This window comes from Lepidochelys kempii, chromosome 3 (genome assembly GCF_965140265.1).
Source record: "Lepidochelys kempii isolate rLepKem1 chromosome 3, rLepKem1.hap2, whole genome shotgun sequence".
In the NCBI taxonomy this organism is placed as follows: Eukaryota; Metazoa; Chordata; order Testudines; family Cheloniidae; genus Lepidochelys; species Lepidochelys kempii.
The window spans coordinates 113,319,849-113,344,392 of record NC_133258.1 but is presented as its reverse complement, the minus strand read 5'-3'; the positions used below and the strand labels follow the sequence as shown (position 1 = coordinate 113,344,392).

Here is a 24,544-nt window from a genome sequence, read left to right as displayed (position 1 = left end):
GTTCCGCTTGGTTTGTTTCTGAGGGTAACAGGCAGACATTTATTGATTTCTTTAAAGCAAGTGAGTCCCCCAACACTCCCCAGTAGCAAAATGAGGGAAAGCTTTAAGTACTAGAGCTACTGCCCACACACCACTTTTTGGGATGCCGAATCCTTCGTTTTGAGGGTGGTTTTTTGCTTGCATGGTTTGGGGATTGATGGATGCCAAAAAAGTTTTCCACTATAGACAATACAATAGCTAATGCTAGCCCTGAGTACAATGTTACTGTCAGCCAAAACTAGCTATCATAAATATAAAGGGAAGGCTAACCACCTTTAAATCCCTCCTGGCCAGAGGAAAAAATCCTTTCACCTGTAAATGGTTAAGAAGCTAGGATAACCTCACTGGCACCTGACCAAAATGACCAATGAGGAGACAAGGTACTTTCAAAAGCTGGGAAGAGGGAGAACATCAAAGGGTCTGTATGATGCTTTTGCCCGGGACAGAACAGCAATGGAGTCTTAGAACTTAGTAAGTAATCTGGCTAGGTATGCGTTAGATTATGATTTCTTTAAATGGCTGAGAAAATAGCTGTGCTGAATAGAATGAAAATTCCTGTCTGTGTGTTTTTTTGTAACCTAAGATTTTGCCTAGAGGGATTCTCTATGTTTTGGATCTAATTACCCTGTAAGGTATTTACCATCCTGATCTCACAGAGGTGATCCTTTTCTTTTTACTGTTTCTTCTATTAAAATGTTTCTTTTCAAGAACTGAATGCTTTTTTTTTACTGTTCTAAGATCCAAGGGCTTGGGTCTGTGCTCACCTATGCAAATTGGTGAGGATTTTTACCAAATCTTCCCCAAAAAGTAGGGTGCAAGGGTTGGGAGGATTTTTGGGGGGAAAGACGTTTCCAAACAACGTCTTCCCAATAAATCCAGATAAAGTTTGGTGGTGTCAGTGGAAGTCCAAGGGCAAAGGGTAAAATAATTTGTACTTTTGGGGAAGTTTTAACCTAAGCTGGTAAAAGTAAGCTTAGGAGGCTTTCATGCAGGTCCCCACCTCTGTACCCTAGAGTTCAGAGTGGGGAAGGAACCTTGACACTAGCTGTTACTGATTTGCCCAGGGGTTGCTTTGAAGAGTTGCATGGTGAGAACACAACTGACAGAGCTGTTGCTAAATTCTCTAGCTATGTTTGCATTGGTGGTTCAATGATAAGACTTCTTACCCACCCTGCAGGAAGCCTGGGTTCGATTCCTGGCCCATGCAGTTATGAGTATCTTTTTGGTTCACATTCACAAGTACAAGAGCGAGCGGAGCCAAGATACTGTTCGGTTTTCTCTGCTCAGGTTCCCCACCGACGGGAGATTGCAAACCCTGGGAAGGGCGGGGGACGCACCACGCGCTGCCAGCGGAGCCCCGCCCAGAGCCCTAAGCAGGGGCTCCGACCCAGGCTCCCCAGCCCTCACGCTGCAGCAGGGGAAGGGCGGGCACACCGCGCGAGGCTTCCAGGAAATGACGCAGGCAGATTTGCCTTCGAACGGGGGCGGGGTAGTGGGAGGAGCTGGGGTCGAGGTGGGGGGGGCGGGGGTGCGCGCGCGAGTAGCGCCGCCGTTACGGAGGTGACGGAGCGCGCTGGAGGCGAGTGAGTATCAGCGCGTCCCTTGCCCCAGCCCGGCAGGGGCTCCCGTGTCTGTGGAGGCCCCGCTGCCCGCCGTTCCTCCTACGGGGTCTCCTCCGCTCCCATCCCTGAACTGCCGTTGGACCTCAGGGCGCTTGCGTCGCCGCCCCCCTCTTCCCCGCGCCGCGAGCTGAGGCGAGGGGGGCTGGGAAGGTGCCGGGCTCCGGATGGGGCGGGGCTGTGTGTGTGTGGGGGGGGCCGGGGCCGGGCTCGGGGCCGGGCTTGCTGCGGGTCCTCGGCTTACCCGGGCGGCGGGGAGGCCGCTCTTCTCCCCGCGGCAGGCGCCTCCGGCTCCCCCAGCCAGGCGTGGCGGGCGGCCCTAGGCGAGTCGGGCGCTTCGTGCCGTTGTGCCCGCTCCTGGCTGCAGCTGACCTAGCGCCTTAAGTCGGGTTTGGGGGAGAGGAGCGCTGCGGGGGCCGGTGTCCCGGTGAGGGTGGTGATCGGTGTATGCGGCATGTATCGATGTTATTCCCTTGTCATCCCAGAGGGGATTTCTTCCCTCCGACCCCCCGGAGTTGGGGTGGTGGTGAGGTCATGGCTAAGAGACCCCGGACGGGGAGACACAGTTAGGGAAATCGTTTTGGGTGTGAATTGGAAATCTCTTGAAAACAAAACAAATGGAAGAAAGTCTGTCTTGGACTGCTTCTTGAGGCTGTGTAGACTAGACAGTGTTCCTAGTCTGCCTTGCTCATTTCACATCTCAAATTAAGGCGTTTTGATAAGTAAGCAAGTTTCAAATGAGGCCTCTGTCAATAAAAAGGATCAAGTGAAGTAAAAGCTCCTTTAATATCCCACCCCATCACTAGTTGCTATTAAAGTATTTGCTAATTTAACTTTTTTCAAAGTTCTCCGCCATAGCTGTGCACTCTAAACAGCCCAATTTTTATAACATCCTGCAATCCATTGTCATTCCTGACATTATTAAAACCTTTTTAAAGACCGTGATCAAACTGCATTTTCTATGTGAGTAGCTACAGTAATTGCTGTTAACATCTATACCGGTCATACTTATGACAACTTGCTATGTGCAGCCCTTATCACATGTGCTTTTGTTCTCCTGATAAAGTCAGAGGCGGATAAAAGTTTTGTGGGGCCCTGGGTCAGAGCAAGTGGGGGCCCCTCCCCACCCATTCCACCTGCAGTACCCCTGGTGCTCCTGCTGAGGAAATGGGGTTGGGGTGCGGGGTCTTCCCTTGCTCCTGGGCAGGAGCAGCGGGCATTGCAGGGCAAGCCCCTGTGCCCCAGCCCCACTCCCTGGCAGGAGCAGTGGGCAGAGCAGGGCAAGCCCCTGCTCCCCAACCATGCTCCCTAGAAGCGCCAGATGAGTGGGGTCAGCACGCGGGGATGCTCAATTGGCTGGGGACCCTGGCACAGGTCCTGTTGGCCTACTGGCTAATCCGCCACTGGATAAAGTATGAATTAATATTTTAGATTTCACACGTACTCTTTTGTTTATATAGAAAAAATTTGACTTGGCACTTGTCTGTTAGAAGTCCTTTTTTATATTGTCAAGTTTGAGTCTTTCAAATGAGTCAGTACAGAATGCTGCTTACTTCCTTACCTCAGAGGGTCTGACATGCATTTAGGCAACCAATCTTGAAACACAGACCTTTTCAGTTAGTAAAATAAGAAGGGCTGTTCCAGAATAAACTCTTTTTTTTTTTTTTTTTTTTAAAGATGCACACCATTTCAATCTATTAGGAAATAAACCACTGGCACACTTCAGACAAGCACACGTGGCTGGGGGGGGGGAACAGAATGGAAGCACGAACCAGAATACATAGCGCACAGAGCAAACACATGCACCTAATTTCACATCTAGTATTCCATATTGGCAACTAAAGATACAGTTGCCAAACTTAACAAATCCACTTGCTGATATTGAGGACCCCCATGAGTTGAGAGAGTACTAGGGGACTTTCCATCCGTTTTTTCTGCAGAATTTAAACTTTTTTTTTTTTTTTAAATGTTGATCTTCCACTAAAAAAAAACTTTCTGAATGTGAACTGATACCATGGTTTTCCTGAGTGTGCATAACAAATTGAAATAATAGAAACTGCCTAAGGCCCCAAAAAACCTGGCTCTAGCTCAGTCTAAGCAGCCAGGTTGTGTGATGAAGAGTTCCCCTGGGTGTGGAAAAAAAATTCTTAGGCCTCTTTGTAGCATTGGAACTCTTCCATTAATGTTACTCTGGCCCTAGGACTGTCTCTATCCCACTTGTGGTGCACAGTTTGTGGATAGAGTAGCTGGTGGATCCATGTAGTAGTTGATAAAGCAGTTAGGCACCCACGTACCAGCTTCATATGGTATGTTGAATACCATTGTGGAACTGGGTTTGATTAAACTCGGTATGTGTGTTGGGAGGTAAAGGGGTGTTCAGCCACTACACAGACTTCCCAGATCTTGTATGGTGAAATTGCATTGATTTGGCTGTTCGAGGGCTCTTCTATGGAGGAAAAAAGCATGATTTGTCCTTAATATGTGTGAACTACTACTTTTAATCTCAAGGATTAACAATGGGATTGCAAATGCCAAAGCCTCTTGCTTTATCTTAAATTACCATGTGTCTTCAACCCTTGCCCTGCTGGACACACCAAACCCTGGCTGCACTTCAGGCGCTTGAGGCAAGTGGACTAAAGTCTGTGGCTCGTGACAGGATGATTTGTCAAGAGTTGTAATTGTATTTCTATATTAGTAATCTCTGGGAAATCCTATGCATTGTATTCTGAATAAATTATTTTAATTCTGAAACCTTTTTTGGGGATTCAGCATAGCATTACATTTAAGAGGGCAAAATTCAATGTGGATTCTTTGCATTGTTTCCTGCCTGGTGGTGACTTTACAGACTCATCTTCACCGTAGTGGCTTTGTTCATAGATAACTTCATAGAATACAATTCGGGGAATGGTTCTAATTGATAAAAGTACTATGTAGACTATCTGCTTTATCGTCGTCTAGTGCCACTGTGCACACGTAAGTTAAAATATTTTATCTAATAAAGGAGTTTTCCTTTATTTTAGTGTAGTCATAGATTTGCATATGCTTGTTTGTATATGGAACCAGTCTGGTACAGTTCTGAAAAACCATATGTATTTCCGATTATCTAATTGTGTAGCGGTACAGAGGAAATAGTGTTGAACGGTCCACTTAATTTACATAATCTAGTCTTGTTCTTTAAAAGACATTGTAGAATATAGTGCTCCACTAAAATGGTGGTAAGCACAGTTTAAATATCCAGGATCAGTGTGCTATCCAACAATATAAATGAAGAAAAATTGATAGTAAAACTGTGATGCAAATATGAATGCATTATGCATTGGTATTTATGAAAATCATCAATCTCAAAACAACAACTTGTCACACTCTAGGACACAAAATTTGAAAGAAAAATTATATGCTGCTTTGGCATTTTAAAATAGCCTACATTACTAAGGCAATTATCCTATGTCCACGCTGCAGTTCACGGTGTGATTGCAGCACACCATACCTGTATTATCTTTACCCATGCTAGTACAGATAAAATTGGCAGTGTAGATGGAGTGGCACAAGCTTCAGCAAGCTAGCAAAGTGAGTATGTACCTTTTTTTAGCTGTTTTGTCTATCTGTACTGCAGTCACACCTTGAATTGCTGTGTAGACATAATCTTGATTACAGGCTAAACCTTGGTCAGCAAATCGATTAAATTCTGTTAGTGTTGCCTCTTTAGCACCCACATCTAAACTGACAGCCCTCAGATAACATCTGGAGAAACACTTGAGTTTTGTTGAAACAAGCAAAAATCCACTGATTTAACTCTCTCTCTTCCTACTCCCATTCTCTGCCTATTTTATTCCTTTGCACATTGTTTACTTCCTTCATTTTTCTTTAACTTGGGAAATTCATTTAGTAGACCAGCACAGCATCCATCTTTTGTGTTCTTACCCCCATTTTCCTGGCTAGGCATTCCATGCCTTCTTTTCTTTCCATTAAGGGATCATTCATTTCCTTTGTTTCCTCTCTGTTCTTTGTGACTCCACATATTTGGAAGAAAAAACGCTCATATGGGTGAACTGTTTGTTCCCCTGCACAGATTTCTAAAGAATGCCTGCCCTGCTCTGAGTTCTGTGCTGTATTTATTGTATATAGCTATGGTGTAGTTTTCTTCCTTTTTATTTTGGAAGCTAGTTCTACATTAGTAACATGCCATTACTTGATTTAAAATGTTTAGTAGCATCTTGCTTAACTTGTTGTTTCAGCAGGTTTAGTCATCAGTTAAAATTCATGGGACAGGCAAACAGGTGTATCTGGTAGGATGACACATGTGGAAATGCTTGATCTTGAATATTGCTATTAAAACCTGTGGTAATATCTGTAGTGATCCTTGATGAACTTTATGTATTTTCTCCTACATAACAAGAGACCCTTACATAGATTTCTTCTGAAAACTTAAGTTAAAACCTTTTCCCAAAATCTAAATTAGGTGTTCCATGAAAGGGAACTAGGCATCACTGAGTACATCTACAGAGTATGTGGCCGTGAGCCTCCCAGCCTGGGTTTTTAAAAAAAAAAAAAAAAAAAGCTGTATAGGGAACTCTCCATAGGCCTCAGAGCCGGAACCACAAATTTATAGCACTGTCTCTGCAGCTATTTGTAGAGTGCAGGGATGATCCTTATAAGCTCCTTGTAAGTAAGTAGTTATTAGGTGAGGTGAAACTTGAGGGGTACACAAGACAAATCAGACTCCTGAAAGGGGTACAGTAGTCTGGAAAGGTTGAGAGCCACTGCTTTAGTCCAGGCTTTAGAAAAATAACCTTAAATTACATTAAAAGAATATTAAGGTTACAAAGCCAAGAGTTCGAAAATTAGGAAATATGAGAATTAAATGTTGCCTATGTACTCTTACTTTGTCTCCCTGTGTGTATGTATTATGATAGTCTTTAATTGTGTAGTAATGTGCTATTTTTATAGAGCTCTGCCTCATTCAATGCATAGGCTAGAACAGGCCCCATGGATGAATCAGGCTTATAGTGAAGGCAGTTGTCTGTAGGACACCTACCTTATTTGTTGAGAATTTAGAAAGTGTGTAGTGAGTGAGATTACAGCAAGAGAATGGTCCCATGACTAAGGGAATTAAATGCTACCCCAGAGAAATAGATTCTATCCCTATATTCGCCACAGAGTTTCCATGTAAGGTGGAAAATCACTTAACACATGCGTATTGCTCTACTGTAAAAACTTGCTTTTCTTTACTTTCTAGGTGCCCAATATGAGACACTGGAGCCAGATTTTCAGAAATGCTGGGTGTTCACAGCTGCAACTGGTCAATGGGAGTAGTGCTTTGAACATATATATAGCACCATAAAAATACAAAGTATTCTGAAAAGTCAGGTCCGAGGTGTCTCAAGCTGGGCACCCAAAATTAGTGGACACTTTACTGTTTCAGTTTTAATCTCTGTGCCTCAGTTTGTCCTCTGTAAAATGTGGATAATACCATCTAATCTCACAATGGCATTAAGAAAAATTAATTGTTTGTGAACCTCCCAAATGCTTTGGTGAGAGCATCACAGAAATATTCATGAAGAATATTTCATGGAGCACCCATGGGGGAAAATTAGTGGCTGCTCTGCACCAACCAGCAGCCAAGCTCCCCTCACCCCCTGTCCCACCTCCTCCCTTGTCCCTGCTTCTCTGCTTACCTCCCAGCTGTTTGGTGACACTTAGGACTTTCCAGGAGGGAGGGGGAGGAGCGGGGATGTGTCATGCTCAGGGGAGGAGGCGGAGAAGGGGCAGGGACTTGGGGAAAGGGGGTGGGGTGAGGGGCGGGGGGGTGTCGAGCACCTACTGAGAACAGTGGAAGTCAGCGCCTATGGTGCAGAGAACATTGCTTGAGAGTGTATGTTCTTCCTGTGTCGTCATAACACAAGACCAAGAGGCTATTCAGTGAAACGGAACATAGCAAATTCCAAAATTTTTAACATAATTAGGTTTGGTAACTCATTGCCACAGGATGTTAAAGCCAAGGATTTAGCAAAACTCAGAGATTGAACATTGATATGTGTCACAAGAATATCCAGAGTTTTCATAGTTAATGCTAATAAAGAGTATTGGAACTGAAATAAAACCTTACATTTCAGGTTTTGGGTGATCTCGGTTAGAGATTAAGATGAGACTTTCATGTGGGGTGGGGGGCAGATTATCCCAGGTCTGCCTACTTTGTGGTCTCTTCCACCTTCCTCTGAAGCATCTGGTTCTAGCTACTGATGGAGACAGGATACTGACCTAGATGGGTCAGAGATCTGATCCAGTATAGTAGTTTTACTTTGAATTTCAATACAAACTGTTTTTAAATCTCCGATTGGGGGATTGTAAAAATGTATTGTCAATTATGATCCACTTTCTAAATAAATATCTGTTGTTCTTGTTTAGCTTTTAGAAAAAAAGTTTTAGAAATGGGGTGGTGTTCAGATGTCAGAGAGGTCTTACTCACGTATGGCTCTATTTCAGATGAGGTAGACGGCTGTTCTCTTCTGAGAACAAGACCAATCGAGGTGATGGGAAGGATTCTGTATAGTACCCATCTGTGTGCTTCTCATATTGAGACTCTGTCAGATAAATCATGCTTGGGACCTAACTCAGTGACTTTAGCATCTAACAGTTTCCTGAAGTCAGTGGTTGTCTTCTTTTCTTATGGGATTAGGACACAAGGAGATGAGAGAAACTTTCCAAGTATATGAACAAGGTGACTCTGACAATTAACTTTTATTTTGTTTATATTATTCTGCACTACTAATAGGAAATTATGTCAAATTAAGAAACAAGCTGACAATGTTTGGTTATGTGAAAAACTTTAGCAGTTTGTCTAGTAGTTTTACAGAATATGCTTTACCCTTGACTGATGTCCCATCTCTGAATCTGGAGCTGTGCCAGGCCAAAGGTACTAACTATTGTGTAGCTATTAAAAAAAAAAAAAAAAAAAAAAAATCTTAGAAAAGGCATATTTAAATATATCAGCAGCAACTGCAGCATCTTGAACACATTTGCTGCCGTTTTTCCAAAGTTTCTTAAATATTTGTTTTTCAGTTCCCACTCAAATACCTCTTTCCTTTGTAGATATTTAAGTCTTTGAATCCCTGATCCAGGTCTTCATTTCCCTCTTTTCTATGCATTGAAGGATGCATGTTTTTCATTCCGCTGTTATTTAGAGAGGCACTAGTTGCATATACTTTGTGCTTAGACTCTTAACACAGTACAAATGAGTGTGTTCACAGTACTTGGTTTGTTCTTCTCACTAGAACCCATCTTCCTTTCTATTTTCCTCAGTCCTATAATCAAATAAACTAGTCTAAGCAGCAATTGTGATCCTTTAATATTTAAATTCTGGTGCAGCAGGAGAGTGAATTTGTGTGGGGGGGTGGAGGGTGAGAAAACCTGGATTTGTGCTGGAAATGGCCCAACCTGATGATCACTTTAGATAAGCTATTACCAGCAGGACAGTGGGGTGGGAGGAGATATTGTTTCATATTCTCTGTGTATATATAAAGTCTGCTGCAGTTTCCATGGTATGCATCCGATGAAGTGAGCTGTAGCTCACGAAAGCTCATGCTCAAATAAATTGGTTAGTCTCTAAGGTGCCACAAGTACTCCTTTTCTTTCTTCTAAGGTGGAACGTTACTTTTGTTAAATACAGACAAGATAAGGAAACAATAGGAGACCCTGAACTACAGGAAACAAGATTTAGAATTTCCATGACCTGAGATTGTCCTGGAAAGCTAGACAATGTCCTTCGGTGTGTTCTGACATGTTAAAGATTTTGGCTGCATTTGTTTTCAGCTTGTACCTTCTCAGTGGCCACTTCCTCCTGCTAGCTCTGTAATCTCTGCATGTGTAGGAAGAAGATAGTGCTATAAGGCTAGTAGGTGGCTATATAGGTGGGGGAGCACCTTTATTCAAGCCTGAAGTCTCCAGGGATGGAAGGGCCCCTTATTTGACTTTTTTTTTTTTTAATAGTAAGTTCAGTGAAATAAAAAACCTATAGAGCTCATGTAATATTAATGATGCTGGAGTACCAGCAATAAAATCAGTCACTTTGACCCTAGGCACCCCTGTATTTGCACCCTAAACACAGAGTGCAATAATATTTGTACAAAGTATGCGTTGAGGTATCATATGAAAGCTTAGACTCTTGTTATTAATATAACTGTAAACTGCATGTGTAAACGTTATATGTGAATTTATGAATTCTCTTTGATGTTACTAGAACACGTTTAAAACCAGACAGCCTCGCCTAGATGAACAGGTCTGTCCTAAACAAAGGATTGTTTCCATAATAGCAGTAAACAAAGCTGTCGAACTGAACCATTGGGAGTTACCCTGATCCTGAACTTGAAAGATTGAGAATTATCAAGGTTCGTGCACCCCAGAGAGAGACAGGAGACTGAATCTCCAGCAGGCCTTTCTGACTTGTAAGACAAAGACATTCCCTTTGGGGATATAAGGAATGGAGAGAGACTCCATCTTTATCTTTCACCTTAGGAGACAAAGAAACCAAGCAATTTGATCTCTGTGATGGGTCCTGGCTAGGCCTGCTAGTAAGGAGATTGTTGGATGAAGAATCCATCTTGAACAAAGACTGTATCTTGTATAAGTTTTAGATTTTTAGATGTTCTCACATATTTGCTTGTAAACATCTCTTTCTTCATCTCCCTGACTTGGTATAATTTAATCCATTCTATTTTGTAAATAAACATGTTGGCTTTTATTGTTGTCCCGTGTTGGTGTCCCTAGCCCCCGTTTGCCAGAAGCTGGGAACGGACAACGGGATGGATCACTTGGTGATTACTTGATCAGTTCATTCCCTCTAAAGCACTTGGCATTGGCCACTGTTGGAAATAGTAGGCTAAATGGACCTTTGATCTGACCCAGTATGGCCGTTCTTATGTTCATTATAAATCAGTGCTGTGCAAGTTCATTGAAGTGTGTGCTTCCAGAAAGCTAACAGGTTGGAATGTTTTCCTGTTTCTGTAAAGGCTGCAATCCTAACTCTTCTCTGTGAAAGCCCAATGAGAGGGACTGGTCCCGCAGTAGGACAGTTTTGGGGCTGGAAGAGTACTAAGGTCAGCATGCAAGGAGTATCCAGGTTGGGCAAAGTCAGGGGGAGGCATGTGGACTGCTGGTAGGCTGCTGGGTCAGAGCTCTGGACCAAAGCTGCATTGCTACAAAACAGCCAGGATTACAAGGCAGATGGTGACCTGAACCCCAAACCATCACACTCACTACCTCCAGATTCTTTTACCTGAAGGGATGGGGGGAAAAAGGTGGGGAAGAGTGTATTCGGTCATGGCTCCCAATGTCATGTAGTCTCTGCACACTTGCATATGTGCTTAACAGTAGGTTCTACACTGCATGATAACTCAGCTTGTGTAATAAGTTTCACATACATCTGTGGTTATGGACAAGTGTAATTCATTTGTAATTTTTATACTGACCAAATAGGTTTTTTTTTTTTTCCTTCTTCCAGAGTGACTCCTCTTAATGAATCTACTCCTGGCATCCCTATTAATCAATTAGATGATTAGGATATGTTTAATTATCTGGAAAATACTTCAGATATATGCTTTGACTTGTTTTCTTGTACTGAATTTTCAGTATAACAATTTAATTTTTTTCAGCTTATGTTGAGTATGAGTCTTGTTATGATTAGCGAGAATGTAAAACTGGCCCGTGAATATGCATTGCTGGGAAACTATGATTCTGCAATGGTCTACTACCAAGGAGTACTTGACCAAATGAATAAATACCTCTACTCTGTCAAAGATGCATATCTGCAACAGAAATGGCAACAGGTGAGCAGTCCTGTTTTGCCAGTTAATATTTCAATGGTAAAGTATTAAGCTAATATGAATGATTTAGTTCAATGTTGAATAAGAAATGTAAAAATATCTAAACTATTCCCTGGTAAACTGTAATACCACTATATATTCTTATTTAAGGCTTCATTGGCTGATTTCTCTCTTTGTTGCCCCTGGCAGAGTAAGGAGTGAAGAACAACACTGAGTTAGTATTGTACTAACTTGCTTGCCAGTTTGACTTTTAACTGTGTTAATGAGTGCCCTGGTTACGCTTCAGTACAGTTAATTCTTATCACTCTTATTCTTTTTACAATACTTCAGTGGTGTGGTTTTGGCTGTCTAATACAGAGTGAGTTAAGACCACCATATTCATGTCCCTTGATGTAAAGCCTTACCCGCCTAAGGATAACCCAGTCTTTTTTCATTGTACTGTTTTTTTTCTTAAGACTGTGAAATGAAAACCAGCAGCAGGTTCTATGGAGTTGGTATTAAACCCATCTCTGTTCATTTATCTGACCGATTCTTCACGGTGTAAAATGTGTTAAGACCAGAAAAAGAAAAAAAACCTTCACAAATTTAATGTATATTTCTTGTTCTGTAGCATACGTAGTATTTTAAATGTATTGGACTAATTTAAAGCATCAGAATTAAGATAGCTAGAGAAATCTTGTGGAATCCAGCAGAGTTCATTCACATTGGCTTTAGCATACTCTGTTACAAATCTGTTAGTAATATGCTTTAATATACTTCATATTTTTGCATTAGGTTTGGCAGGAGATAAGCGTGGAAGCTAAGCATGTGAAGGATATAATGAAAACACTGGAAAGCTTTAAATTAGATTGCAGTCCCTTGAAAGCAGCACAGCAAGAATTACCAGCTCGTGATGGAGAAGTGTGGTCCTTGCCTGTGCCAGCTGAACGTAGGTAAGAAGAAAATTGGTAGGAGCAGATAACATGTAATTAAGTAAAAACATGCTCCAACTTCAATGAGAGTCAGCAGTTGGAGAATTCCTCCCTTTTTTAGGGCTAAGGTACAGGGCTTGGAAACTTTGACACCTAAATAGCCAAATTCTGGGAAAGGAGTGAGATTTCTGGATCCTATTTCAGGATGCATCCGATGAAGTGAGCTGTAGCTCACGAAAGCTTATGCTCAAATAAATTGGTTAGTCTCTAAGGTGCCACAAGTACTCCTTTTTCTTTTTGCGAGTACAGACTAACACGGCTGTTACTCTGAAATATTTTAGGATGTCATTTTATTTTTGTCTTTAATAGTCTGATAAATGTGAAACGTCAGCCAACTTTCTAGCTGCAAGAAGAAAGTGTAGTTTGAAAACATGAGTGTTTTGGAGGTTCCAAGGAAGCTGACTCTCCACTGCTGTATTTTTCTTCCCTCCTCATCATCCCTGCAATGATTCTCATTGCAGGTAGTGTGAAGGAGAGGGAGAAGTATCTACTACTCTAGCACTTTCTAAGGCCTCTCTTTTTTTTAGGGTCCTCTTCTAGTTCATAACTCATGGGCTTGCCTTTGCTGCTGCTAGTAGCTTTCCCAAGCAACAGCCTGAAATAGGTGTGATATTTTGACAGTTTTTGCTACCCAGTGTTCTGAGAGGTCAGTTTCAACGTTACTAATCTTGGTAATTCCAATTTCAACGGCTTTGTCAAGGAGCAGAGGCATTGGAACTATGTCTGAAGATTAAAGAAAATATTTCAGTTCACATTTTTGGAAAGTTGCCTTTGCAACCAAAAAGTCTTGAAATGTAAATTTATTTTTTAAAAAATGAAAGTTTAAAATCTGTAGAAATTGAAGACTAGGGCCCTGATCCCACAAGCTGTTTTGTCATAGATTGATACCTGTCCCCATGCAAAAACCTGCTTACTTCATTTGTACTTCTCCTGTGGTCCTAAAGATGGAATGGGCATTAGGAAAGTGTTTAGTGTTGGTCAAGAAGTATGCTTAAACTATTATATTAGAAGTGACTATTTTACTGGCTTTAGTCTTGGATAATGGTAGTACCCAAAATCCCCAATGAGGATTTGGGCTTTTTTGTGCTAGGACAGTCCCTGTGTTGAAGAATATATACTCTGAAAGGCAAAACAGCCAAATAGGGGGTGGAGAAAGGTCAGTCAGTCAGAAGGTGGCAGATGTTCATCTTGGTTATTACCCTGCCGTCCTTTTAAAATAAAATTTAATAAACTAAACCGGAGAGTTCTATTTTTAATATTTAACCCTGCCTGATCTATTTTTAAATTAACTCTAACTTTTTCTATTTATAATTTCTCTATCTAAATCTGCACATTTCATTTTTATTTTTTAACCCTCGTTTTTTTTACTTATATTTAATCTCACCTGTCCGTTAAGCAGTTAAATACGTTTCATTACTTTGCCCTCCGAATGCAGTACTTTGACTGCAACATAACAATTCTCTTTGATCAGATGCCAGAAATCTATCCTTCTGTCTCCTACCAGGCTTTAGTGACAATGAGCACAACTCACTTTGCAGGTGGAAAGAAAGTTCTGTTTGTCACTAGACTACTAGGGAGCAGGAAGGTTAGCTGCTGCTTAACATTGACCATATTAGCATGAATTTATGTAGGTTCTTTCATCTCTTGCCTACCACCACGCATAGGAACCATGGTGGAAAATGTGTTGCTATGGAAGCCAGAGAGCTGTTAAGCTTTATTAAGGCACAGAGTCTCCCCACAGATCTCCTAGGATACCCATGAGTTTTGTGGACTAGAGATCCCTTGCACATAACCTCAACAGGCCATTCAAGTCAAACCTCATGGAGTTTCCTCTTCCTTATTTCTCAGAAATAATCCATAAGAAAACAGTTTGGCTCTTAGGATTGTAAGTTGGAATTTTTCTGAAAGCGCTGGTGCAAAAATATTTGTATCAATAGTCTTGCTGGTGCCAAAGAATATAAAATACAGACTGATGCTATATGATACATACTAATTGTAGTTAAGAAATTGTGTGTCAAATGTACCTACAGAGGAGAGACCTTGAATTTAAAAAAATTCAGTGATCCCCTCCATACTTATTTGCATGCATGTTTCTAAAGGTTGTCTGAGAGTCTCAGGAAGAGTAGGAGACACATCTAGTAGTTTCAGTGAGAATTCTGAAGGTGGGAAATTTACACATTTTTAGAATAAATTGCATTCTTTTGGGTTAAGCTGGTCATATTGAGGAGGTTTTGGGAAGGGAATGTGTGTGCAGGGTTAGAAAACAAAAGCTTGGTGGAGTTGCTGTCTTTTTGGAGGCTTGAGATGAGACTTGGATCCTGGTAAGGCAACTTCGTATTAAATCTTACTGTTTTATCAGTAACAATTTTTTTTTTAAATATTTTGCTTCTAAGAAACGTAGATTAGTGCACTAGCATTTCATCTCTGGAGTCAGAATCTGATGGTTCTTGTGGTGTTTCAAAAAAAAAAGCTGCAGTTGTACATGTAGCTTTTTGTTATTAAGGGCCTAAACAGAGAGGGGCAACGTTTGAAGTCTCCAAACTCTTTTCCCTCCTTGGTTTGCAAAGTCTGTGTAAGTCTTCTGAAGGAGGTGAAATGCTCCAGTGGATTTTTTGACTTGTACTGACCAGTGATCCAGTATTCATGAGAAGCTTTTTCATTCTGTGCAAGTGATCAAGGAAGAATACTCTGGTATAGGGATTTCAGTTTCTGTTGGATCATAAGCATCTTTAGGACAGCACCAAGAGCATTGGTACTTTAACATATTATAAATGTATTAAGCTTCTGGTGTAGGTAGGCTAAGTATAGACAAAGGATGAAGTGAGTTTGAAAAGTATGCAATCTCAGTGACTTTATTTTAAAATAAAAGTCCTGGTTTTTGAGCTTAGCTTTTATATTGGCAACTTGTAATATTGGTGGCATCGTAAAATTAAATAGGTAAGAAAGAGTAAAGATTTGATGAGGTTTGGTAAAGGTCACCATAGTCTTTAAATTTAAACCTTTTGTATATGTTATGACCAATCAGACCTTCTCCAGGAGCCAGAAAACGTCAGTCTGTTCAGTGCAATGATTGCAGAGGTCACAATAACCGTGTAAGTGCAGCCGTCAGAGGCCCTCACCGGCCCGCCTCTCGAAATCCTAATGATAAAGGGAAAGCAGTCCGTGGCCGAGAAAGGAAGGATCAGCAGAATAAAGGAAGAGAGGAAAAGGTAAACTTGTAGATCATTTCATGAAGTTTAGAGATTTGTGGTTTCATTGCATCCTTACGTTGGGGGATAGGGAGATGACTAGTGCAAAGACGTTATCTTTGACCAAACTTAAAACTTGTATAGTGCTTCTCATATTTAAAACACTATATACAAGCATGAAACCTCGGAACATATCTGTAAGGTGTTTAATGGATGAAGATGAACACTGAAGGACAGCATAATTGGCTGAAGACCACATAGATTAATTAGCACAGCCAGGGCTTAGAACTTTTGCCACTTGCTGACCTCAAATCCAGTACATGTTCCCCTAGACGATATTGCCTCTTTGTAAAGCCCTTCTGCTGTGTAACTCAGACCTTATACAAGAGTTCATTGGAAATTCTTGGACATGGCTGTTTACAAGAAATACAAAATTGTATTACTTCAGTCCTCCATTTCAGTAGCTGATTCAAATTTTGAGAGTCAGAGTGAATTATTTTTTTATATAGGACTCTTGCAGACGACAGTGGGAGGCTGTTGCCTTGTATCTTTCAAAACATCTGGAAGCAAAATTTCTCAGGATTCACTTAACTCTTAAGGGAGATCTTAAACCTCTCATTCAGAAAGTCAGCCTGATCTCAGCTAGTTACATTTCTCTTTTTTTAAAAACAAACTAGCAATATATCTGGATTCAATCTAAAAACGACTATTCTTCCAGTCAGAACTAGGTCAGAACGGTGCAATTCCCAGAAGGACAGTGTCACATAATAATAACCTGATAATGGCTGAAATAAGAGATCACATTCAACAAGTAAAATCCATCTTTGACATAGCTTTCTAAAATAAACCAATGTCTTTACCAAATAAATCAAAGCCAACCTATTAATGTCCACAGAACTGATGGAAAGATAGAATCCAGGGTTTACTTCCGTTTCTGTAATCTCTAAAAGTGCTTCAATATAGGGGTGTCATGCATAATATAAACTGCCTCGTTATTACTAGACACCTGGAAATGAAATAGCATGTACACCATATAGTATATCGTTGTAAATTAAACAGTTAGCGTGGGAGGTAGGCAGGGTTCAGTGCTTTATACTAGTGATAGTATCAAATCCTACTCCCATTGATTTCAATGCTAGTCTTGCAGCTGATTTTAGTAAGAGCAGGATTAACTCTAATAAGTAAAATGCTACATTGAACCTTTAGAAAGAAAGGAAAAAAATGTTGCCTCTGTGCCTTCGGTGGGCTTTGCTGATGGTGAAGTGTTAATGAAAAGTTTTCTTAACCAAGTCAGTTTGAGATATATATATATATATATATTTATTTATTAGTAAAGGCACTTTGAAAGCATCACAGGGGCAGAATATTTATGCAGGGATTCAGAGCTAGATGGGATCCCTTTTACCCCCAAAATTCCAGCCTTCGGAGCCACTGTTGGGTCTACCCAGGAGAAGGCAATATATAATACTGCAGTACAGCCTCTCATGAATTCAGACTATCACATGTATCAATTTTGTTTTTTAACATAGAACAAGTCATCATCTGATGTTTCAGAATCTGAGCCAAAGAAGTTTGATGGTACTGGGTATGATAAAGACTTAGTAGAGGCTTTGGAAAAAGATATAATTTCTCAAAATCCCAATGTTCGATGGTAAGTTTGAGTAAAATTAAGCTTATATCCAGGTTGCAGTTTTTCTGTTATAAAGTGGAGGCTATCTTTTTGGGATTAACTTTTTGACACATTAAATAATTACAGCTACATTGTTTTTTCTATATTAAAGTAAATTTGCTTGCTTGAATGTTTCTAGTGCTCTTTTTAATTACAAGAAAACTGGTGGAAAACTTCTCCAAATCCGCCTTATAGTCCACTGTGTGAGCTGCTCATGCATGAGGCACTGTTTCAGTATATGTAAGATTATATTAGGTCTGCCAGTGTCTTTTGGAAAGGCTTTCTGCTGTATAGCTCTATGCTAGCAAAAGGACTTGTCACTAATGGGTCCACCTGAATTGGTGCTGAAAATAGTGTAACCTCTAGTGGAAAAAGACAATCATTTTTCAGCGTTTACAGAAAGTGTTCAAACCTAGTCTCAAACAAGAAGGGAAGCATTGTTGCCTTGAATATGCTGATCAGAATATCACAAGATCAGGTTTCTTGGGCTGTCAAAGTCCTTAGTGGGAGAGCTACAGAACAGGCAGTGGTAACACACAAGCTTCCCCTAAACTGCCTTAACCAGTGTTCTTCCTCCCTGACTGCACGGAAAGGCTGAGGGCACAAGTGAGAACATAGTTTAATTTCAATGTCTTTTCAGTCGTTGGCACCTCTGTGGAGATTACAATTGAAGAATTGATGAGAGAATTTGCCCACTAGTAGTCTGATTACAGTAAAGCTGGAAAGTATAATTTCCAGCTTGAGGAGACATACCCATGCTGCTCTGATCAAGCTAGTGTGCTAAAAATAGAAGTATAGCCGCTGCAGCACAAGCAGCAGGAGGGGCTAATTGCCCCAAATATGTACTTATGGTCTTGAATGGGATCGTACTCCAGGTGTCTAGTCCCTCTTGTTGGTCATGCAGCTTTGGCTACACTTCTGTTTTTAATATGCTACAGGTTTGTGTACCCGAGCTGGAAATTGCCTCTTCTAGCTGTGTAGATATTCCCTAGAAACAGAACTAGACCAACTCATTCATATAGGCTACTAAATAGCTATTAATGGTAATAAAAGTGTTTTTTGCATCTTGAATTGAACAGTGATCAGGCATGTCCCTGTCATAAAGTGTTAAACAACGTTCTTTTTTTCTCTATCAGGGATGATATAGCTGACTTAGTTGACGCCAAAAAATTGCTCAAAGAAGCTGTAGTCTTACCAATGTGGATGCCAGAATTCTTTAAGGGAATTAGAAGACCGTGGAAGGTAAGAAATTGCTGATTCTTAGCATGCAGTGTAATTCTAAGACCTGTCCTAAGTGGGGCACCTCAACTCACAAATATTCTGTGTATATTATATCTACCCATCTTTAACCAAAACTTTTAAGGCAACTGTGTGTCGTTTGAATACAAATGAAGTTAGTGTAGGCTAAAACGTATACTGACGTGTGCATTCTGTTAGTATTCAAGGAAGTAATATCACTTCACTACTTAGTTTTGAATAGAATCATAGAAATGTAGGACCGGAAGGGACCTCGACAGGTCATCTAGTCTAGTCCCCTGCACTAAGGCAGGACGAAGTATTATCTGAACATCCTTGACAGGTGTTTGTCCAACCTGTTCTTAAAAACCTTACATGACAGCAATTCCACAACCTCCCTAGGTAATTTGTTCCAGTGCTTAACTAACCTTAAGTTAGGAAGTTTTTTCCTAATGTCTATCCTAAATCTCCCTTACTGCAATTTAAGACCATTGCTTCTTGTCCTGTCCTCGGTGGTTAAGGAGAAAATTTATCATCCACCTCTTCATAACAATCTTTTATGTACTTGAAGACTGTTAGGTCTCCCCTCAGTCTTCTGCAGACTAAACAAACCAATTTTTTTCAGTCTTTCCTCATAAAATGTGTTTTCTAGACCTTTGATCATTTTTGGTGCTTTCCTATGGACTTTCTGAAATTTGTTCACATCTTTTCTGAAGTGTTCTGCTCAGAACTGGACGTGGTACTCCAATTGAACCCTTATCAGTGCTGAGTAGAATGAAAGAATTACTTCTTGTGTCTTGATTACAACACTTCTGCTAATACATCTCAGAATTACGTTCACTTTTTTTGCAACAGTATTATTGTGATCCACTGTAACTCCCAGATCCTTTTCTGCAGTACTCCTTCCTAGGCAGTCATTTCCCATTTTCTGTGTGCGCAACTGACTGTTCCTTTCTGCGTGGAGTACTTTGCATTTGTCCTTACTGAATTTCATTCTATTTAATTTAGACCATTTCTCCAGTTTGTCCAGATCATTTTGAATTTTAATCTGGTCTTTCAAAGCTCTTGCAACCCCTTCCAGCTTGATATCGTCCACAAACTTTAAGTGTACTCTCTGTGCCAAACAGAGCTGTAAACAGGGGAGTTTGAGTGGGAGTTCTGTTGGAGGAGAAGGTAGCAGCCAGTCAGGCAGCGGCACAGACAGCTGCAGCGGCACAGGACCTAGCAAACAGAGCTGTAAACAGGGGAGTTTGAGTGGGAGTTCTGTTGGAGGAGAAGGTATTTGTGTGTGTTTGGTTTTGTATTGGTAGTATCTGTATGTGTAGAGGCTTGGCGGGGCTTTGTGCTGGGAGAGAAGCTGAGCCCTGATTAGGGGGCGGGGCTTCACTGACTAGGGGTCCTATAAAGGTAGCGGCACAGACAGCTGCAGCGGCACAGGAGCTAGCAAACAGAGCTGTAAACAGGGGAGTTTGAGTGGGAGTTCTGTTGGAGGAGAAGGTATTTGTGTGTGTTTGGTTTTGTATTGGTAGTATCTGTATGTGTAGGGGCTTTGTGCTGGGAGAGAAGCTGAGCCCTGATTAGGGGGCGGGGCTTCACTGACTAGGGGTCCTATAAAGGTAGCAGCCAGTCAGGCAGCGGCACAGGAGCTAGCAAACAGAGCTGTAAACAGGGGAGTTTGAGTGGGAGTTTGAAAGGGGAGTTTGTCTTGTGGTGCTTGTGTGGGGTTTGGTTTTGCTGTGGGTGGTGGTGTTTTGGTGTGGTTTGTGTTTCCCAGATTAACAGGATTTAGGTGGGAAGGCTATGACAGATTCAGAGGTGGCAGTGGGAGTGACCCATGTAGCAGATGACACAATGAAGATGACTGGATGTGGAAGCTGTGGTATGTACATGATCCTGGAGGGGGCACCTGGTAAGAGTTTTCTCTGCTTGAAATGCCGTCTGATAGAGCTGATGGAGGAAAAGATCAGAGGTTTGGAGATGCAGGTGGAAAGTCTGGTAGAGTTTAGGAAGGGGTTTGAGCAGATTATGGAGCAAAGACATGAGGTATCTGAAGGGAAAAGCTCAGACTTGCAGATGGAAGCAGGACTAGGGAATTCTGAGGGGAGACTGGGTGAGGAAAGTGGTCAGTGGAAGCATGTGACTAAAAGAACTAGGCAGAGGAAAAGACGGGCTAGTGAAGGAGAAATAGAGCTTCAGAATAGGTTTGCAGAGTTGGAAAATGAAGAAGGGGCTCAGCAGGTAGTCACTGAAGGTGATAGGGCAAGGAAGAAGAGAAGAGCGGTTAGTCCTATAGGAAAAGGGGAAGAGTTAATGGAGATTACACCAAATATGAGCCCCAGGAGGATACAGGATGGGTTAAAAAGGATTACAAGGGAGAATGGGAATGGAAAGAACTTGCAGCCAGAGGGAACAGGGGATAGACTGGAGAATAGCACCGTCACTAGGAAAAGGCAGGTCTATGTGATTGGGGACTCTTTACTGAGAAGAATAGATAGGCCTGTAACCAGAGCTGATCCAGAAAATAGGAGGGTGTGCTGTCTTCCAGGTGCTAAGATACGGGATGTAGACCTGAGGTTGAAAAGGATTCTAAAGGGAGCGGGAAAGAATCCCCTAATTATCCTTCATGTGGGAACAAATGATACGGCTAGATTCTCGCTGGAAAGTATTAAGGGAGACTATGCTAGGCTGGGGAGGACGCTTAAGGAAATTGAGGCTCAGGTGATCTTTAGTGGGATTCTGCCTGTTCTTAGAGAAGGGCAACAAAGGTGTGACAAGATTATGACTATCAATAGATGGCTTAGGCAGTGGTGCTATAAGGAGGGCTTTGGGATGTATGGCCATTGGGAGGCATTCATGGATAGAGGACAGTTCTCTCGGGATGGACTTCATCTGAGTAGGGAAGGAAATAGACTTCTAGGATGGAGGCTGGCACAACTGATTAAGAGAGCTTTAAACTAGGAATTTGGGGGAGATGGTTGGGAGATGTCCAGGTAATCTCCACGCCAGAATTTAGCATAGAGTGGAAAGAAAATGAAGTAAGAGTGGATACAGCTGTAGGTAGGAGGAAGGGCAGTGTAGATACAAGTCTAATAGGTTATACTGGTAGTAAAATAACCGTGCCTAATAGGGTACAGAATGTGAGTGAGGCCAAACAGCAAAAATTAAGATGTTTGTACACTAATGCAAGGAGCCTAGGTAACAAAATGGAGGAACTAGAGTTACTGGTGCAGGAAGTGAAACCAGATATTATAGGTATAACAGAGACCTGGTGGAATAGTAGTCATGACTGGGCTACAGGTATTGAAGGGTATGTGCTGTTTAGGAAAGACCGAAATAAAGGTAAAGGTGGTGGAGTAGCATTGTATATCAATGATGAGATAGAATGTAAAGAAATAAGAAGCGATGAAATGGATATGACTGAGTCTGTCTGGGCAACAATTAAATTGGGGAAGAAAACTATTAGAGCCTCCCCTGGGATAGTGCTTGGGGTGTGCTATAGACCGCCGGGATCTAATTTGGATATGGATAGAGCCCTTTTTAATGTTTTTAATAAAGTAAATACTAATGGAAACTGTGTGATCATGGGAGACTTTAACTTCCCAGATATAGACTGGAGGACGAGTGCTAGTAATAATAATAGGGCTCAGATTTTCCTAGATGCGATAGCTGATGGATTCCTTCAGCAAGTAGTTGCTGAACCGACTAGAGGGGATGCCATTTTAGATTTGGTCTTGGTGAGTAATGAGGACCTCATAGAGGAAATGGTTGTAGGGGATAATCTTGGCTCAAGTGATCATGAGCTAATTCAGTTCAAACTGAATGGAAGGATTAACAAAAATAAATCTGCAACTAGGGTTTTTGATTTCAAAAGGGCTGACTTTCAAAAATTAAGGAAATTAGTTAGGGAAGTGGATTGGACTGAAGAATTTATGGGTTTAAAGGTAGAGGAGGCCTGGGATTATTTTAAATTAAAGCTGCAGAAGCTATCGGAAGCCTGCATCCCAAGAAAGGGGAAAAAATTCATAGGCAGGAGTTGTAGACCAAGCTGGATGAGCAAGCATCTTAGAGAGGTAATTAAGAAAAAGCAGAAAGCATATAGGGAGTGGAAGAAGGGAGGGATCAGTAAGGAAAGCTACCTTATTGAGGTCAGAATATGTAGGGATAAAGTGAGACAGGCTAAAAGTCAAGTAGAGTTGGACCTTGCAAAGGGAATTAAAACCAATAGTAAAAGGTTCTATAGTCATATAAATAGGAAGAAAACAAAGAAAGAAGTGGGACCGCTAAAAACTGAGGATGGAGTGGAGGTCAAGGATAATCTAGGCATGGCCCAATATCTAAACAAATACTTTGCCTCAGTCTTTAATAAGACTAAAGAGGATCTTACGGATAATGGTAGCATGATAAATGGGAATGAGGATATGGAGGTAGACATCACCATATCTGAGGTAGAAGCGAAACTCAAACAGCTTAATGGGACTAAATCGGGGGGCCCAGATAATCTTCATCCAAGAATATTAAAAGAATTGGCACAAGAAATTGCAAGCCCATTAGCAAGAATTTTTAATGAATCTGTAAACTCAGGGGTTGTACCGTATGATTGGAGAATTGCTAACATAGTTCCTATTTTTAAGAAAGGGAAAAAAAGTGATCCAAGTAATTATAGGCCTGTTAGTTTGACATCTGTAGTATGCAAGGTCTTGGAAAAAATTTTGAAGGAGAAGGTAGTTAAGGACATTGAAGTCAATGGTAAATGGGACAAAATACAACATGGTTTTACAAAAGGTAGATCGTGCCAAACCAACCTGATCTCCTTCTTTGAGAGAGTAACAGATTTTTTAGATAAAGGAAACGCAGTGGATCTAATTTACTTAGATTTTAGTAAGGCGTTTGATACTGTGCCACATGGGGAATTATTAGTTAAATTGGATAAGATGGGCATCAATAGGAAAATTGAAAGGTGGATAGGGAATTGGTTAAAGGGGAGACTACAACGGGTCCTACTGAAAGGTGAACTGTCAAGTTGGAGGGAGGTTACCAGTGGAGTTCCTCAAGGATCAGTTTTGGGACCAATCTTATTTAATCTTTTTATTACTGACCTGGGCACAAAAAGTGGGAGTGTGCTAATAAAGTTTGCAGATGATACAAAGCTGGGAGGTATTGCTAATTTAGAGAAGGACAGGGATACCCTACAGGAGGATCTGGATGACCTTGTAAACTGGAGTAATAGGAATAGGATGAAATTTAATAGTGAGAAGTGTAAGGTCATGCATTTAGGGATTAATAACAAGAATTTTAGTTATAAGCTAGGGACGCATCAACTAGAAGTAACGGAGGAGGAAAAGGACCTTGGAGTATTGGTTGATCATAGGATGACTATGAGCTGCCAATGTGATATGGCTGTGAAAAAAGCTAATGTCGTCTTGGGATGCATCAGGAGAGGTATTTCCAGTAGGGATAAGGAGGTTTTAGTACCGTTATATAAGGCACTGGTGAGACCTCACCTGGAATACTGTGTGCAGTTCTGGTCTCCCATGTTTAAGAAGGATGAATTCAAACTGGAACAGGTGCAGAGAAGGGCTACTAGGATGATCCGAGGAATGGAAAACTTGTCTTATGAAAGGAGACTTAGGGAGCTTGGCTTGTTTAGCCTAACTAAAAGAAGGTTGAGGGGAGATATGATTGCTCTCTATAAATATATCAGAGGGATAAATACCAGAGAGGGAGAGGAATTATTTAAACTCAGTACCAATGTGGACACAAGAACAAATGGATATAAACTGGCCACTAGGAAATTTAGATTAGAAATTAGACGAAGGTTTCTAACCATCAGAGGAGTGAAGTTTTGGAATAGCCTTCCGAGGGAAGTAGTGGGGGCAAAAGATCTATCTTGCTTTAAGATTAAACTCGATAAGTTTATGGAGGAGATGGTATGATGGGATAACATGGTTTTGGTAATTAAATATTCATGGTAAATAGGCCCAATGGCCTGTGATGGGTTTTTAGA

General features: G+C 41.2%; 1 protein-coding gene across 6 annotated transcripts in view; it reads left to right on the top strand.

Annotated features, from left to right (window-relative positions):
* The first annotated feature begins 1,543 nt into the window (after positions 1-1,543).
* The window catches only part of KATNA1 (katanin catalytic subunit A1), a 36,475-nt gene continuing 13,474 nt past the window's right edge, over positions 1,544-24,544 (top strand). Inside the window, exons 1-7 of one of the 6 annotated variants that reach the window (XM_073337603.1) lie at positions 4,169-4,282; positions 9,895-10,042; positions 11,306-11,479; positions 12,251-12,408; positions 15,473-15,656; positions 17,165-17,286; positions 18,441-18,546. In XM_073337603.1, the coding sequence (XP_073193704.1) occupies positions 11,309-11,479; positions 12,251-12,408; positions 15,473-15,656; positions 17,165-17,286; positions 18,441-18,546 (741 nt within the window). In that variant the 5' untranslated portion in view covers positions 4,169-4,282; positions 9,895-10,042; positions 11,306-11,308. The other 5 variants (XM_073337604.1, XM_073337605.1, XM_073337606.1 and 2 more) reach the window with 5 other exon arrangements.